Here is an 18882-nt window from a genome sequence, read left to right as displayed (position 1 = left end):
ACTGTAAATATTCCTTTGCCTACAGGAATGAGGATATAGCTATTATCTAGTAGATTTTTAAATCAGTTCCTGTATTCCTTGTCCTTCCCCAGAAATCTTACTGTACTATATGAGAAAATGAAAGATGGACCTTGAGTAGAAAGGATTCAAACCCTCAAAATTTGTGTACAAATGCAGAGGTAATTCCCCTCCCACCTTCTTGATCACTCTGTCACAGCTATTCTGCACAGCCCAGTTGGCATTGATTTATTATTGATACTATTAGTAGTATTCGTTTGGTTTTTTTTTTTTTGAGTAATATTGATTCACAGAGCTCCAAATAAGGCTGCTTAGCACAGTGTTCCTGGGGAAAATGTAACCTATCCCACTACCTTAACAGAAACTTTGCCAGCCTAGATGGTGCTTTGGATCACTACACACAAACGTGATGCGCTACTTCTATGGCGAGTTTGATTGCGGATTTCAAAGCAGATTCTTGAAACATACAAAAAAATTAGTGCTTTTATTAACAGTTTTACAAACAGAATCCATTATAGTCTAGTTTCCTGAAGGATAGAACAAACCATTTCTCTCATTATTTTGACATCATTTGCTTATCTGGTTTTTTGTTGTTGTTTTTTTTTTTTTTTTTTTGTGTGTGTGTTTCTGCTGATGTGCAGTTGCAAGTCCTAAGAGGGAGGGCTTAGTGTAATCAACAGTTTAAATGTTGCTAACTTGATACTTCAATTTGCAACAATTTTCCTCTTCAAGTGATGGGGATCCCACAAGTTTCTATTACCTTGACTCAGAGTTCATCATGAAGAGTGTAAGGATCATTAATCTCCATGGAAAAAGAGACTTCATTTTTTTTTAAGTAAAAAAATATCAAATATAATAAATTTATGAAAGACCATTCACAACATATACAGTAAGTGTTACATTTTGCTACAGCAGCTGTGATTTTTTTTTTTTCTTTTTAGAATGCAAGGTCATACATCGCCATAAGTAAACACACTAATATGAGTAAGACCTTAAATGAATGTATACAGCCAGGCTTTATCTGTGGATAGATATACACTGTGTTTACTGTTTTACAGTCTAGCCTATTCTTATTCACACCATTGATATAACAGCTATGACCCTGCAGAGAATCTTCCTGTGCATATATAAATATAAATATTGAGCCAAGTCAAAAAGAGCAGGGTCAAATGTTATATGACTTATTAGACTCCTGTAGTTAAGGGTAAAAACTCCACTGTTTCTTTTGCAACTAATTTTTAATAAGAAGGCTGCTTCAATCGTTGTGTAGTTACAGCATTACATTCTGTAAACAATGTTTTAAAGCATTCTAAACAAACATTTAAACAATTGATTCTTTATCCTTGTCGGGTGAGAGAAGACAATCTATAGCCTCATCGCTTTTGCTCACGTCCGTTATCTTCAGCTGGAGGTTTTCACTCGTGCCTCTGGTGACGCTGTCGTAGGATGGAGGGAAAGAGGTGGAGGACAGAGTTTCTGATTTGTCTATGGGCCTGCCGTAGTTTTCGTTCATCATGAACGCAATGAGACCCTCCTTCTCGGGCGCATCGTCCTCCAGGATGCTGCTCTCCAAAGTTCTGTGCCGGTACAGGTAGGATGCCTGCTTCATGGAGCGCCGGAACAAATGTCTCCTGTAGGCCCTCTGGATGACGATGGCGGAGACCTCTTCTTGTTTCCGCCTGAGCGTCGTTGTAATCGGCTCGTAGGAGATCTTGGAGGGATTGGCTGCCATGAACTTCTCTTCCATCTGTATTTTAAGGGCATCCATCTCTCCGGATTCTCCAAGCACCCTTTTTGTAAAAGCAAACAAAATATCCAAGCAATGGATCCTGTCTCCGCTGACCATGGGCAGGTCCATCGCTATGAGTTTGATTTTGTTTGGTTTCGCTATGCGCAAAGGTTCTGACAGCGCGTCTGCAAAGTCTGAAAGTGCAGAATACTCAATAAACTGAGTGGCTTCGGGGTCAAACTTCTCCCAGATTTCATAGAACATATCAAAATCATCCTCGCTTAGAGGCTCTGTACTTTCCTCAGTGGCTACACTGAAGTTCTCTAAAATAATGGCTATATACATGTTTACAACAATGAGAAATGATATAATGATATATGTGACAAAGAATAAAATCCCTACGGCAGGGCTCCCGCAGTCTCCCTTTGAACCATTTGCATTGGGAAGGTTTGGATCACAGAATGGTGGCCCAGTGTTTAAAATAGGACTGAGAAGACCATCCCAGCCAGCTGACGTGGTGATTTGGAAGAGACAGAGCATGCTGTTAGCAAAGGTTTGGAAGTTGAACATGTCATCGATCCCATACTCCTTCTTCACATAGGCAAAGTTAGCCATGCCAAAAATGGCATAAATGAACATGACCAGAAACAGCAAGAGGCCAATGTTGAACAGAGCAGGAAGGGACATCATTAAGGCAAACAGGAGAGTTCGAATTCCTTTGGCTCCCCGGATGAGTCTCAGGATCCGGCCAATCCGAGCCAAACGAATGACTCTGAAGAGTGTGGGAGAGAAGAAATATTTCTGGATGATGTCAGAAAGTACGGTGCCTTGAAAAGAAAAGAGACAGACAGCAAGTTAGTACATGGGAAATAATCCCAGGCTTTCCTTTTAAAGCAATCGGTCAGGATTATTGAGGAAATAAATGGAAAGTTTCCCAGAGTGGAAGGCTCACAAGGAAGAGAAAGGCATTGGTGCTTTTTCATGCCCATTTAATCCATAAGAACTTGTGAGACTGTAAGCAGAGAATGGTAGTGGCAGTCTTATTAAAGGAAAGCTTTTCTGTTGGTAATGAGAAACCAAGGACCAAGTCAAGACACAGATAACTGCAGCTTTTTGACCATGACCCTCCTAAGAAATTTGTCTTGAGTGCAGATGTCAGAATTTGTCTGATATGACATTTTTATCTTTAAAATAATGAGTCAGAAATGCTGATGTGCTTGGCCTGGTGTTTCTTTAGCTAGCACCAGAACAGTGTAGGTTTCTACTATGTATCCACTTGGTTGGTTGTTTGCTTATAAATTTTTCCAGTTTCCCTGATAGAGGGAACTAAGGGCTAAGGCTGTGCTAGCAAGGAAACGAGCTTTCACCCCTGTACTAAACTTCCTGCAGGAGCAGAGCACTTGGTCCAGCAAGTCTAATGCCAAGTCCATGGCTGCAGTGAGCCCTGCTGAGCTCCTGTCTCCCACAGGAAAACTGGCATGGCCCAAGACCTCTGATACTGAAACAACCTGGCTGGTCATGGGACAGCACTGTGAGCAGCACGACAGCTCTGGTTAACTGTGTGCTATGGGCATATCCTGAGCTCCTGACACCAAGGTTCTGGTGACAGCTGTGTGGCAGTGACATTCCTGAGTGACCCAAACCTGTGAAATCCAGGCTGTTCAATGCCCCCAAAGCACAGGTGGGTCTCTGAGCACCAGAGGTCTGCACTGGGATCTTGCAGATTCCCCAGTCCGCTACAAGGTGTTCAGAGCAGCAGGAGCATCAGCTGATGTTTTCCTAGCACAACACTTTTTCATTCACCTATTCCCTCCCTCAAAATGGAAACTTTTTTCCAGAAGAGTTGAATTTCTGAGCTCCTTCTCCTCACTGGATCAGTTGATCACCTTCCAGTTGCTGCGACTTCCAACTTTAGTGAAAACTCTTTTTCTAGCATTTCAGATTCATTTGACCTGCACTTCTTTAGCATCTAAATACATCTCCAGAACAGCAAATGGCACAAGTTAACAATAAAACTGTGTCTTTTTGTTTAATCCCTTGGATGTGTCAGGGTGCAGAGCTCTAGTAACAAAGCTGAGAAAAGTCAGATTCACTGCACTGCCCAAACCTGCCCTGAAAGACTATTTCAAACTTTTGTAATAAAAAGCAAATAGGAAAGCAATACCATTCCAAGTGTGCCCCTTTCATGTGTTTTTTTTTTTTATTTCTCTTTCATTGACTTTTATGCAGAACTGGTGTTAAGTGTATGTGGTGGCCAGTTTATGTTTTATCACCAGGTACCATTAAATGTAGAGTTTGATAAACCCCCTAATTTTTCTGATCAAACCACTTTTTGTGGTATGCTAGTTATAATTACATATTAAAATTGTGTTTAGGATTCAACTCTCTGAGTTGAAAGCATATATTGTTGCACAAAATTAATTTTGCCAATTAATTTTATGCCCGCCTTTCTAACCTTGGAGTCTGGGTGAAAATCCAGGATCACCTACCTACGATGGACAGAATCACCACCACAAAGTCAAAAATGTTCCAGCCGTTGGTGAAGTAGTAGTGTCGCAGAGCCAGCATTTTGAAGATGCACTCCCCAGTGAAGATGGCAACAAAAAGCATGTTGATTTTGTGGAGGATGTTCACTTTTTCTTGACTTTGGTCATCTGTTTCCACCATCATGGTAACCATGTTAAGGCAGATGAGAATCATGATGGAGACATCGAAGGCTTGTTTTGAGACGACATCGAAAATAAAACCTTGGTATTTGTTCTGGGGGAAAAGAAAAGGTTTAGTTGGGAAATTTGAGCCATGTAAAAATTATGTAATTGTCTCCTGATTGATCAGAAAGTAGAGGAAAACAGACAATATATTGCATCTGACTGGAACTTCATAAACTTTAAAGTGACGATGAGTATTTTTTGGATGGAGTTTCCAAACCCATTTCCTCCTAATGCTTTTTGAAACTGCTGTAAACAAGACACTGGACTGTGGCCATGAGTTTATTCAGTGAAGGCAGGTGGCCACTGGCATATGTAAATGGCACATGTAAATTGCAATGTTAGCCAATGCTGCAGAAGAGGGAATTTCGTACCACAGGTCACTGGACTTGTAAATATCATAAAAAATCAAAACACATAATTATTAAGTGCCTTTCATCTGGGAGCAATAAATCTTCCTATGCTGGAGAGTGGAATGGTGCTTATTCCAGTAAATAAACATTCAGCTATTACACAAAGTTCAACTGAATTATGCTGTTCTTACCAGTGGTCTTGGGATTGGCTTTTGAGGTTTCTTAGATCCCAGCTTTTTCATTGCATTATAATACTTTTTCTGCTCTTCTGTCATGAAGATGTCCTGGCCACCTAAGTATAGGGTGAGAACAACACTATTACTTTAGATGAAGAGAGCTTGCCTCTGCCCCCTTCCAAAGTTCAAGGATGAATCCTCTCCTACTTTATTTCCCTTTTAATGTAGCTTTCATCAGGTTGCACTGCTCAGAGGGAGAGTGATGTTGGTGCACAGAGGACACCAGGCCAGTCTGTGCCCCTGTGTCAAATTTTGTGCCAGAGATCCCCTCTGCCTGAGCTGCTTTGCTGCATTCTGTAGGGAATAGAGTCCCCCATCCTATATTTTCAGGATGTTTATGCTCTAGGGACACCAGGGACTGCCACAGCTGTGCCTTTGTGGAGGTCCTGAAGGTGGTTTCTGCAGATGCTCTGCCACTGCTGATCTCAAGGCTGCTGTGGCAAAGCCATTGCTGATAAATCTGCTCCTGGCTTTGGTCCCTGCAGCAGTCACAAGATGATGTGTAGCATATGCACTACTTATCTTTTTCTTTTGTTGGTTAAAATTGTCAATGATGACACCAATGAAGAGGTTCAATGTGAAGAAGGACCCGAAGATGATGAAAATCACAAAGTAAAGGTACATGTATAAATTACATTCCCATTCAGGCTGCTCCTCGCACTGCAAAAGGAAAAGGGAGAGTGTGAAAATGACACCACTTCTGCACACATCAAAATATTGATGCAGTCAAAACAAAGCTGTACATTGGAAACAAAAGTTACGAAACATGAGAAAAATACTGTAACTCCTGTGAGCAGTCAGCTCTCCTCTGAAGTTTACCACTGTCATCTGCAATGCCACAGTCACTTCAGCAACACTTCACAACACTGTCACAGCAATCACACTGCTCCAGAAAGTGCAACTCCAGAATAAATCCTACCAAATGTTCTCAGTCTGAACCCAGAAGAGGAAAATAATCCATTTCCTGATTATCCTAATGCCTGTATGAACTAATGGTACTTACAATAAAACAGAAGTATAATTGCAGTATAATTGAATCCTAATGAAAAACATTGCATTTTTAAGTGCAATTTTTTTAATGAGGGGTGAAATGGAATAAGGTCTGTTGCTGAAGAACTGAGAAAGAGGTGACTTGAGTCTGATAACCTCAAGTCACTTCTGCCATGTGCTCAGATTTGCCCCATCAGCTCCTGGTATGTAAACAAGATGCATTCCCTAAATGCCATATTTTCTTGTGGGTAATCCATGAGTTTCATTCAGCAGCAGGGAGGATACCTGTGCACATGTACCAGAATACATCACCAGCATGAGCTATGTTATGCAAAGGTACTTCTCTGCTCCTGTGGTGCCAGGAAGTTTTTCCACTTCTTATTCCTCCCCTTAGGCCTCGACTTTTGCCCTAAATTCAGCCTGTCAAATTCCTAGTACCAGACAGCTGCCTCAAAAATTAACAGTAAGTGCAAACCTGTTCCTCTAATACAATTAAAAGAAGGAAAGAACACTGTAGATCTTTCCATAAAAAGATAAAGAAACCACACATGGTGTAGCAAGGGAAATGCTTTTTTTTTTTTTGTTTTTTAAATTTATGGAAGCCTGAAAGCTGAGCAGGATGCAGGTAAGAACTGAGCTGTCACCAGTCACCAGCACATCTCAGTCAGAGCTGGAAGCTCACACCACCCTCTTTGTCTGCCAGGAGTTTCTCCACACTCCTCCAGTGCAGCTGCTGGCTGCAGAAAAGACACTTCCACACAGTGAAGGTGTAGGGAGGGTTAAATATTTGTCTCACAGGGCAATTCAACTTAAACCCAGCTCTTTTAAAGACATGTTATCAACAGAAGCTGGAAAATAAGGCAGTAAACAGGGAGAGGGGAAGAAATATAGAGAGCAATTTAGGTCTTTGATGGACTCAGACTAATTCTTGAGGTGCCTCTGTGTCATGGGAGTTCTGCAGGAATAGATAAATCAGTTGTGTAGGAATAAGGGCCACATTTACTTTAATTTCAGGGTCATCATGCTCCAGTACAGCTACCAACAATGAGGGTCTGCAATGTCCCAGACAGGGACTGGCACCCTGCATGTATTTAATTTTGTTGTGTTTGTTGTTAAGCATCATCAGTGCTGCAAAAGGCAATGGAACAGGAAATTATTAATTTCCTTGCAGAGACCTTACCTCTCTTGAATCCACTGCTGCATACATAATATCCATCCAGCCTTTAAATGTGGCCTGGAAAAAAAATCCCACATAAGACATAAGCATATTAAACAAGTACACCCTGAAATGATATAATCTCTGTGATGAACTTTCAAAATGCAATGTTGAGCATGTAATTCACAATTAATACATTGCCTGCCTTGCAATCTAACATGTGTCCTTGACTTTATGCTCATTTAGATATTTAAATTAATTCCAGTATGGTTTTCTCCTGGATTTTCTCATTTCTGTTTTTTGACTTTCTGCACTTGGAGGGATAAAAGAGAGGTTTTTAGTAGAGATTTTAAGAAGGAAAGAAAACATAACAGTTAAAGCTTTGGAAATTCTGACCTGAAAAACTTCAAGTAATGAAGAGATATGGATACACATAACATTAAAGAATGTTGTCTTGCACAAGCCTTGAACAGGTGAGATGGATCCCATCCATATCCTGCTGCAGGTTGGATCCTGCCCTCTTCTAAACCAGGGCAAATCATGACAATATTAAACCCCAGGGACCTGCATAAATCACAGCTGACTTGAAAGAAGCAAAGGCAATCAACACCTGCTGTGAGCCTGGCCCTGGAAACTCAATCTCCTTTACTGTTCAGATTTTCTTCTTATTAAGCTTTATGAAGCCAGTAGTTTTAATTTATTTTTTAAATAATTGTTTAAAGAAGAAAAGATTCCACAGAAGTCAGTGTCTCTCATTGGAATGTTCAATGCAGAAGGGCAGTGACAGCACTCCTAGGAGAAACACAGGGAAGTGATTTTTTACTATTCTGTAGCAAACCCACGACTCTTTGATCTCAATATGTGACTCCTATTAGGCACAGCCTGTGCCAAGCACACCTGGCATTAGGTCTGACTCTGGCCTAAGCCCCACTGCCTTTATTGGGGCTCTCTAGAACTGTTTCTCATTTCTCATTTGACTTCTGACCTATTTAGACCTACACTAACCTAAGTCAGAGTGAGCAGATAATGAGGCTTTTTTAGATTTATTCATTTCATCAGATTTACACTGACCCAATACTTTTTTACACCCTACTGACACTTAAGCTGAATTTTGCCCTGTTGTGTAGGCAAACAATTCCAGAGAATGGCAGCAGGAATTTGGCCAGGGGTAACCAAGAGAAACCCAGGCAGTTGGGCTGAGGTGGGTACATTCAGTGGTTTCACAACTCTCTGTTATCATATTAAATCCTGGAGGTAATGCTGCCTTCCCAATTCCTTCTGAATGCTACTGAGCCAAAGGAAAATGTACAAGAGATCAATGATATTTCTCACAAAAGTATACATAAAATAGTGTTTGAAAGCTTGCACCTATTCTTATCTACTGCCTGAAAGAGATTAACCCACTCACCCAAAGCAGAACCCTTTGGAAAATCTCTTCCATGGTGCTGTGTGTTAAAAATCACTTTAGATGAAGTATATACAGGAACAATCAGCAGTTTTATCAAAACAAATAATTATTTAAACCTGTCATGCTGATACTCCTTAGATATCCTAATATTTTCCTTTTTTTGCCATTCTCTTTCTAATCTGATGAAAGACTTTCTGCTGCCATTAGGGCTTTCAGCTCAAAGCTTTTCAGATTTTCAGGAAGGGTGCCTGGGATGAAATATGAAATCCTTTCCCAGTGGCACAAAATGATATGATCTTAGCCTGTACTTTTCTCCCACTTGGGAGGAAATCTTTTCTTTTGAGCAGCTATTTTACCCCTCAATGTGTACCACAGACTCCAGCAACTCTCCTGCAAGGCACAGTGGTTTGTAGTGATAAAGGATGATGAAGTGATCTGACAAAAATAAATATTAAGAGAATGAAGTGCTGTGATTTTCTGTTTCCCCCAGTTGCTGAGAAGCAAGAGAATTAAAAATCTGTGGGATATCTGGAAAGCTTCCCTGGACACTTCACCTGCAGAGCGTAACAGATACTGAGAATGAAAGAAATATAACACTGAGAAAAGAAATTATTTATCTGGAATTACTAACCACTTACACTCTGGATAAGGAAGTGACAAAATCTGTGCTTGAGTGTTTGTGATATTATCCTGCCTGGAAGCTATCCAGAGAAGCACCATTTTCTACTGAAACTGTCATGTGATGAGATTATCTACTGATAAACTCATCCTGGGATGGGATTACATTTTGTTATTTCACTGGTGGTTAGAGCTGCAATGCAGCAAATTAGTGGGGAGGAGGAAAGGTGGGATGGCACTAGTGCCCTCACACCAAATGGTGCCTTGAAGTAAAGCAAGTCTTTAAATCTGTAAGCTTTTGGGGTTCTTTTTCTTTTTTTCTTTTTCTTTTCCTTTTCCTTTTCCTTTTCCTTTTCCTTTTCCTTTTCCTTTTCCTTTTTCTTTTTCTTTTTCTTTTTCTTTTTCTTTTTCTTTTTCTTTTTCTTTTTTTTTTCTTTTTCTTTTTCGTTTTCTTTTTCTTTTTCTTTTTCTTTTTCTTTCCTTTTCCTTTTCCATTTTTCTCTTTCTCATTTTTTTTTCCCAGCAAAGGAATGGTTCAATAAAAATGTCTGCTTTTTATGGCTGAAACACTGGCCTTCACATTGCTGAAATGTTTCTTTGGACATAACTGCTAAGAGAAATTTCTGAAAGCTAAACCAGAGATTCTTTTGCACATCCACAGTGACAGTAACGTCAGGCATTGCAGTTCACAGAAGTGCAAGAGATGGTGTAATGCAGTAACTTAAGACACTCAACTCTGCCTCATGACCATTTTGTGTCTGATTTATGGGCTCAGTCAGGACTTCAAACCTGGCACGAGGGATTGCTTTAACTCTGCAGCTCCTGCTTGCTGTGCTGGTCTGGAAATGCTTCTTTTATCTCCCCACTCCTCACCTGGAGTTCCAAAGTGACAGAGTTAAGGGGATAAATTCAAAGATAAGTAGAATATAGTTAATCTAAGTCCATTCTGTCTAAGAAGAACTTTTCCAAACAAGCCAGATGCTGCATGAAGGACCACTTAATTCTTGGGTATTCTTCAATAGATGGCTGAAATTTCAAAATACCTTGCAAAAAAATATGCAGAGGTGATCACAGGGTGGAAGCGTGGGATTACACAAGGGAAATGCAAAACTGCTACTGGAAAGTTAAGATATTTGATCAGTTCAAATACAGATTTATAGAACACAGGTGCTGTGATACTTTAAGGAAATTTGGAATACAGAAAAACTATTCCTGAAGCACTGGTTGTAGCAAGACCTTTTTGCTGTTAGTCTTTTAGGAGTGTTAAATCACCAGGAAAGTGAATCATCCTTCTTGCAAGTCAAAAAGCTGTGATGACAAAGATCTTTGCCTCCCCCTGAATGAGGCATTCCTCTTGCTTGTAGACTGAGCAGAGAAATTACCTCTGTTATTTTATTAACCTGGTTTGGGACAGCCTGCTTTTAGTTGGAGGAGCTTGACATTTTGCCTTAATGTTTTCTCAAACTCATTAACCCAAAGTGGCAACTTCAGGACAGCACTATGGATCCCAATCAAGGTAGGAAAAGAGCAGAAGATATCTGAGGCAAAATTTATGCAGTTCTCAACTGCACTGTCAGAAAACTTTCCTCTGGGTAGATTCATATCCTAAAATTTCCACAGTAGCAACTTTCATTTCTTTCAAATAGGCTGCCGAAGAAGACAGAACATCAAGCAGATTTCTTTTACACATTTCCATTTGGATTTGCAGGCATTCCAAAGGAACTTCAGAGCCACTCAGATCCGTGCTGTGGCAGTTGAAAATGTCAGCAGCCAAAAGACAAGCCGCACTTGAACGCTCATGTTTTGGATCCTGGTGGGTTGTAACCCAAATGCTTATCTCCTCCTTGCCCTGCTGTGCACAGGGATGCACAGAGGTGTCTGACTCTCCAGAGGAGCTGGGCTGTCAGCTGAGCCCCTGCACTTCCCACAGGGGTTTGCCCATGAAATGTGACCCCTTATGGAGAATATTTGGCAAGGGGCACCTGCAACCGACACTCCTGGCAAAGGAGATCCAGATGTTTGGGCCCCTTCTTTGTGTGTGTCACCTTTTCACTTCATTGCCTGTGGTCAGCAGCAGACATAAGAGCTCCAGGTTCAGGATTAAAGCCAAAATCAATCCCCTAATGGAAACTGGCTCCTGCTCTTCCTCTGTGAAGAAGGAGCTGCCACCTGTCTTAGAAATCATACCTGATTTCCTGCTACAACCAGTTCTATTTCTCTCCTACCCAATACAGGATCATAAGTTTGAAAGAAAACATTTCCCCATTTTCAACTGGAAAAGAGCAGAATTAGTCCATTCCCTTCAAATGTGTGCTGAGATCCACCTTACAACCAGTCATGTTACTTCTGCCACCACTGATCCCAACAGATGTGACCAGAAAAGACTGCTTCAGGATATTCCTCAGGAAATGCCAACTTATGAACAGCTGAAGATTTTCAGAAAATTGGAGCTTGATTCTTATAAAAGAAATGGTGAAGGAATAGCTACCTCTCTGATGGAGTTTCCCCCCCCCCAAAAAAAATAGACAATTGTTATGTAATCAGAGGGATTAAAAAACTTCAGGTAAGGCACAGTATTTTAAACCTGGAAATCCTTGCTCATCTACATTGGGTGTTTAAATGAAAGACAAAGAAAACACTATTTAGAACAGAAAATCTAATTAAAGGCTTTCTAAGTGAAATAATCCACCCTGCATGGCTGAGCTGAATATCATAATTATGTGCAACAGATAAAAGCTCTCACTCTCAGCAAGTTTATGTCATGGAAAGAATCAAAAGTGGTTGTGCCCATTCCAAAGTTTCTGCTTTCCAGAGGGCATGAAAGAAAAGCTCAATGGACACTGATCAGAAGATCTCAGACTCAAGTGTTTGTGTACCAGGAACTGCACACATAAGAACAAGGATTCCTACCAGAAAGGAAAATTGCTTCATGGAGCTGTTCCATGCATCTGTGACAGAGAAAACCAGATCTGAGAAAAACAAACTCACTTCCTGGGAAGGAGAAGGGCTGGCAGATCTGATGGGGACCTGTGGGAGGCTCGTGCCCCTTTGGAAGAGCAGGAGGGGGCTGAAGGCAGTACCCTGCTGCATTGCAAAGCGTGGATTCTGTGGGTGACAAATGAATTAAGCTCCCAGAACACAATTTTTAATCCCAGAATTGAGGGATGAAGTCACAGGTGTTTCAAGAAATAAACCTCCCTGTCCAAAGATGTAGCGAGGAGCTTATTTAACTCTGCATGCAAAAATTGCAATGAGCAAACACTCCAAGTGCACATCCAGCCCCTGTCATCATTTGGCTCCAGATTAGAAACAATGGAAATAAGCATCATAACCACTACTTTACATGAGAGCCCTGTGGAACTGAAACACAAAACAATTTGTCTGAAATCACCCAGCAGTCCAGCAGCAGAGCCTGGACAAGGTGGAGTCTCCTGTGGTTCTTTCTGTTAGGTTGTCCTGTGTCAAAACACAGTGAATCTCAGTGCATGCAACCCATTTATCTATATTTTACATTTGATGGGGGGAAAGGTTCTAGGAGCAGCTTCCTTCTGCCTTTACAGCTCAAATATTGCCATCATCTTTGAACCTCAGCAGTCTCTTTTCTGCTGTGCTCTTGCCGCCTTCCCAGAGAGGCTGGGCTGGGGGCAGAGTCAGCAACCTGATCCTCACCACGACCCACAGTTAGATTCAATCTGAATCCTTATTTTAGCAGGTGGACACAAGGTGAGGAACTAGAATGAGAGGCACAAGTGTCCTTCTCAAAAATGGAAAGTGAGCAGAGGGACATAAATTAAGACTTCAGCTTTATGCAGTAACTTCTGCTGGGAAACTGAAGGCACTAGAACTTCATTTTTCCCCAGCAGGATATAGTGAAATCTCAGGCTGTTCATGAGGGCCAGTGCACTCTGTCTGCATGGACAGTCCTTCCTCCAGCACAGATTTCTTTTCTGGAAGTGAACTTCGCCCTGGATTACCATATTGACAAAAATGGTCTTTAATTAATCTCTATAGTCTAATCACTTCCTAGAGAACTGTATTAGTGACACAGCAGCAGAAACCCAAATAAAAACCATGAACTGCCATAATATCTCTAGGCCAAGTTCATATGCAAAATGTGATTTATTTACACTTGAGGAAAGGCACTGTCCTGATGGATAAGGCTGCAAAACCCAGAAAAGCCCAGAGATTAATCTGAGCTTTTAAACTGATGGTTTCAGTGAGAACCAGCAACATCTGCCCATGAGTTTCTGGCAGTCACACTTACCACTTGCAGCAGAGCCAGGTACCCAGCACCAACATTATCGAAGTTAACTTTAACTTTTGTCCAGTAAAACGTGCCTGACACATTGTAAAGTATGCAGTCACTCATGTTGTTAATAATTTTAGAGTCCAAAGGCATATCTCCTTCTGTCTTATTAATGCACTTCCCAAACTTCCCAGCAAAGAGGTTCACTCCCATGATGCTGAAGATGAGCCAGAAGATGAGGCAGACCAGCAGAACATTCATGATGGAGGGGATGGCTCCCACAAGGGCATTGACCACCACCTGGGGGAAGCAGGAAAGGGAAAACAGAATTAATGTCAGCACTTGCATGGACACTTCATTAACAAGATGTTGTGCACCCTTGATCAATGAGTCTGAACCCTCATATGGTTACAAGTGGATAAGCACTGACACTACCTCAGGAACTAGTCCCTCTAAAGGCTTCAAACACGACTATTTTTTCCTTTTGGTAATCAAAGAAGGAATCTGTTGGCATCCCACCCAAGGGTTGCTGCTTTTTCAAGAGGAATCTCTGAATTCAGAAGTCATCTTGACCTGTCAAATCTTTCTGGATAGTACACTTCAGTCAAACTATAATAATAATGTGATTAATTGGAAATGACTGGGGTGCACTAGAGTGACTCAAAATAGAGGAAAAAAGCTTTCTGAAATCTTTGAATCCACTCAGGCCTCTGTAGCCAGTGGGTTGTGAACTATAGCTGTGATAAATTTTGCTTAATTAAATAATAACAGATTGAGACATACTGTACTAAGTCAGCTTCCACTATCTGATCAGTATGCATGATTAAATGAGCAAAATCATTCTAATTAAACAAAAAAAAATTTTTTTTTCAAGTATAAAGCTGTAAAATTCCTACATATTAACCCAGGCAGGGCTGTAAACCCCTGCATAAAATCATACATTAAATGAAAAGCAGAAGGAGCTTTTAAGGTGTGTGAATGATGGCACTGGAAATGGACACCATGCTGAAGCCAAGCAAAAAAAAACAAAGCTCAGACCATCTACAGACCCTCCACAGCTGCCAGGTTTGAATGCAGTACTGTGATACCACCACATCACCCAGGCAAGGTGCACATCATTTACTGTTTTTGAGCACTTGTCCTGGATTGCCAAGCAGATTGTATTCTATTTGCCATCTGTATGGCAGCTGTCTCCTGTTCTGTGGGCAGTTTTCCTTATCTCTTCCAAACCCACTCCTCCTTTGGGACATCTGCTGACAAAAGGCTATGGAATGCCCCTGCATGGCTGATAAGAACTACAGCATCCCATTGGGAGATGATCTGCCCAGAGGGAGGAGCCAAGCATTCCTACCTGGATATAATCTTGAGTCTGGGACACCAGCCCAGCTTCTCCACTGGATTTTCCCAGAGGAGCAGCTGCCCCTTCCACTGGGTCTTCAGAAGAAGACTCCACCCTTCTACAGGATCCCTGCTCCAGCAGAACCACAGCTGACACTGCAGGAGGGCTGCAGCCACAATTCCAATTGGATTGGTACCAGCACCCTGACCAACAGGGTGTCAGGCTGTGTTCTGAGTCTGTCAGTGTTGTTTTGATTTACTGCATTGTTTATTTTATTTTTTTATTTTGTTCCCTAATAAAGCAGTGTTATTTCCTGCTCCTGTATTTTTTGCCTGAGAGCCCCTTAATTTCAAATTTATAACAGTTCAGAGGGAGGGGGTTTACATTTTCCATTTCATGGAAGGTACTGCCTTCCTTAGCAGACATCTGTCTTTGCAAACTGTTGGGGTTTAAGGTGGTTGAGGCATCTGTGCACATCAAACCTGACACTGAAGAATCAGAGAATCAATAACAGAATATCCTGAGCTGGAAGGGTCCCAGTTCCCAATCCTGCACAGGACATTCCAACAGTCACACCATGCAAGACAAGTTCTGAGGGAAGAACTCTATCACCAAATGTAGTTTTCCCCTTTCCTATACCAGACAGGTTTCTCCATGTTGACAGCCTTTGCATGGTCCAGGCAATGCTGCCTCCCAGATACCAGCCCCACAACATGAATTTCTCTCCATCCCTGTCTTGTGCTTTGGAGATTAAAATCTGATAGGAGGCCACTCAGCTCTTCTTCTTCTCCATCTACATTTCTGAAACTGAGACAAGGTGATATTGATCCATAAAAATTAAACTTTATTCAATTGGTGAATGTGATTATGGAAAATGTCAGCTCTTCTTTTCTCTTGTGTTAGTGTCCAATTTTCTGACAAGCTAATAACGTAACATTCACTTCTCCATCATTTTTGCATTGCTGTGGAAGAAAAATACCCGGAGGAGTGAAATGGTTTTCATGCATGTATAGCAGCAGCTTCCTCTACAGCACACAATACAAAATTATGTAGATCTTCCAAAACTCAGATTTATATTTTGTGCATTTATGAATGAAGCTGATTTTCACAGAGGAAAAGCAGTTTGACCAATTGTTTTGTTTTGTTTTTCTGTATAGGCCCATTCCTGATGACTTTTCTTGGGATTTTTTTTTGTTTTGTTTGTTTGCTAATTTTATCTTTCAGTTTTGGACTTCAATCAATTTCTAACCTCATCATTTTTAGACCAAATTTACCATGTTAACCAAAATGCCAAATAATTTCCAAATCAAGGGCTTGTTTGGATATAGCCTTGGCTCTTGTCAAAGTAGTTTTCATTTGCTTTTCTGCACAACAATTTTTTTCTTCAGTTTTAACCCATGCCAGCAAAAACATATCCATTTGTGTTACATGTGCTGCTGAACCCAGGTTTCAGCAGTACAAGTGGTGGCCATGCCCACATCCTGCTTTTTCCCTTCTGCTGAGTTATGTTCAATGGCCTGTAGATAACAAAACAAGACACGAGGCTGGAGCAAATCCTGCAACACCTCTCTGAATGAATTATTAACAAGGGGGTTCATTCTTCCCTTGCTGCTTCTGCTCTTACACCAGGGTGATGACATTTGTTCTGGTGGAAGCATTCTTGTTTTGCACTGACACAAGTGAGAGGAAGACCTGGATACATAAAGGCAGGCCATTATCATAAATTCATATTAAAAGTTGCACATGTTGCCATGGAAGGGGAGGAATTTCTGCTGCACTTTGGAATAGCAGCACATATATCCATGTGTAAGAAAAGGTTTCATATTTGTTGGCTTCCATCAATACCTTTACAGGTGAAACCACCTTCCAGGTGACTTCTTTAGGGACAGCCTAGAAACTGAGTCACCCTCTGCCCTAACTCAGAGTGGTGCAATTTATAACCTGTGTTTGGTCCCCAGCTCCCCTGATCTCACAGGCCACATCCTCGACCAAAGCTGATTCAGATTTTCAATCCAGAAATAGACTTGCATGATGAGTTAATCCTCCCTTTGCTCTGAGGGAGCCCATCAGACTCCCCACAGTGATTTCAGACCCAGACTATAACCCCCAGTGAAGCTCAGGCACAGCTTTTGCAAAGCCATCTAATTTACAGTGTCACGATGTCAAATAATGGAGGGAAAAAAGTATTATTAGATAATGTGCTCCTGGTGCCCTTTGTCCTCAGTTTTAGAAACAGTTGCTGCATTTTTTGGTGGAATTTGTTGAACTCATGATATCTGCTTAGATGTCTTCTCCTATCATTCCTATCTTCATTGGGAGGAGTTACCACTGCACATTGCTCTGGGTAATTAAAAAATCAGAGCTTCCTTGTAGCTATCATGTTTCTTTCAGATTTTTAATCACACTCACAGTTCCCTGCAGAGACTTTCCTATTTTGAATTCCCCCTTTCCAGCACTTTCATGGAATTTCAGTGTTGAAGCACTGCACTGTCTCTCTGTTTCCTGGGTTATTTCCCTGCATATTCTGGAATTCTAACAGTCACCTCATTTGTCAGACTGGCCCCAAAACCTGTGTCCTGTTGAACAGCCATCCTGATCCCTGTGTTCTCAGCTGTTTTCCAAGAAACATCCCCCAGAGTGACCTACATTCCTCCTCCTGAGGTAATCAAAGTATGTGGGTTTATTAAAATGTGTGTTGTACAACAGATCTATTTTTCACTGTGATCCAGATCAGCCAGCATAATTCCCTTATCTGTAATTTCACTTACACTGATTTTGAGTGCTGTCAGCAAAGATTTTGTATTTCCTTCCAGATGCTGTTAAAGTTCAGATTAAAGACAGCTCTCATTCTGAACAATCCCTCACCCTGAGATGCTCATCACCAAATTTACAGTGTGGTCACTGCTTACAATTACTTTTTGAGACCCATCACCCATTTTAAAATGTGTTTATTTGTCTTGGTACAAAGCTCATGTTTGCATCACAATATCTCATGGTATCAGATTCCTCTCTGAAATCCAAGGATTCTGTATCAGCACAGTTACTGTCATCAGCATAATTTGCAATCAAATCAAAGGCCCATATCAGTTTTACAAGAACTATTCCCATGAAATCATGCTAACTAGCATTAATTATGCTGTTTCTTTCCTGCATACATCTTGTAGCAGTCTCACCATGACTTCGCCCAGCATCATTTCCACATTAAATGGTCTCTCATCATCCCCCTCATCCTTCTAAAATACTGCCTGAAATACTGTAAATACATCCTTCTAAAATAACCTCCCTTGCAGGGAAGTGCCACCTCTGAAATAATTCCCTGATGGACACAAAATGAGGAGGCATGAGAGATGTCATTATTTGGGACAGGCAGATATAAGCTACTTTACACTCATGAGTGTAAAGCCTCTGGGTCTACAGTCCTGTCAGGTGGGATCCTGGTTTTTCTGGGGTCTTTTTCTGAGGATTAAGGGACAGGATGGCACCAGTTCATCCTTATTTTGCAGACCTCTCACAGCATAGGAGCTGCTGAGACTTGTGCCAAACTTGCAGAGCTCCCAGACTGTTTGAAGATGGGGAGAGAACTGAGGTCTGATGTCAACAGGTCCTCTTGGTCACCCAAGTGCTGCTCTGTGCCTTTGTCTCAAGGAAAGTTGTTCCCAAAATTTAGGCACAACATCAGTGAAATAAGTCTCTTACTGCAGTAAATGAGAACTTTCTTGCTCCTGTTCTAGCCCTGCAGAGATGTTTCAGTTATTCAAGAAGGAGGCATTATAATAGAACAAACTATTATTATTATTTTCTCACTGTCAGTGTTTGCTTCTCGACATTATCATTATTTAATCCATCACAGTGCTGGCAATTTTCCTGTGCATTTTGGAGCATATGAACTCCTAATAATGAAAGGTCTAACTGTCCCTAGTCTTGTTAAGTGTGGTTAGACAGTCTAAAACTAAAATGATTTGCTTTTCCAATAGCACGTATTCTCAATTATACTTTATCATGGTTTACAAGCTAATTCACCACCTCTGATAGCTCAGAACGACTGAATATATTTCAGCTGCAGCAATGGTACAGGAAAGAA

The 18882-nt window shown here is 41.1% G+C and overlaps 1 protein-coding gene across 8 annotated transcripts in view; it reads right to left on the bottom strand.

The window, feature by feature from the left end:
• Positions 1 to 274: 274 nt before the first annotated feature.
• Positions 275 to 18882, bottom strand: part of LOC135304434 (sodium channel protein type 5 subunit alpha-like) — a 208867-nt gene continuing 190259 nt past the window's right edge. For all 8 annotated transcript variants that reach the window (XM_064426839.1, XM_064427086.1, XM_064426923.1 and 5 more), the window contains 6 exons: positions 13481 to 13762; positions 7215 to 7268; positions 5563 to 5704; positions 5000 to 5100; positions 4237 to 4507; positions 275 to 2574 (listed from right to left, as the gene is read on the bottom strand). In XM_064426839.1, coding sequence (XP_064282909.1) covers positions 1340 to 2574; positions 4237 to 4507; positions 5000 to 5100; positions 5563 to 5704; positions 7215 to 7268; positions 13481 to 13762 — 2085 coding nt within the window. In that variant the 3' untranslated portion in view covers positions 275 to 1339. The remainder of the gene's footprint in view (positions 2575 to 4236; positions 4508 to 4999; positions 5101 to 5562; positions 5705 to 7214; positions 7269 to 13480; positions 13763 to 18882) is intronic.

Source organism: Passer domesticus, chromosome 1 (genome assembly GCF_036417665.1).
Source record: "Passer domesticus isolate bPasDom1 chromosome 1, bPasDom1.hap1, whole genome shotgun sequence".
Classification (NCBI taxonomy): Eukaryota; Metazoa; Chordata; class Aves; order Passeriformes; family Passeridae; genus Passer; species Passer domesticus.
The sequence above is the reverse complement of the archived record's forward strand: the minus strand, read 5'-3'. Positions and strand labels throughout refer to the sequence as shown.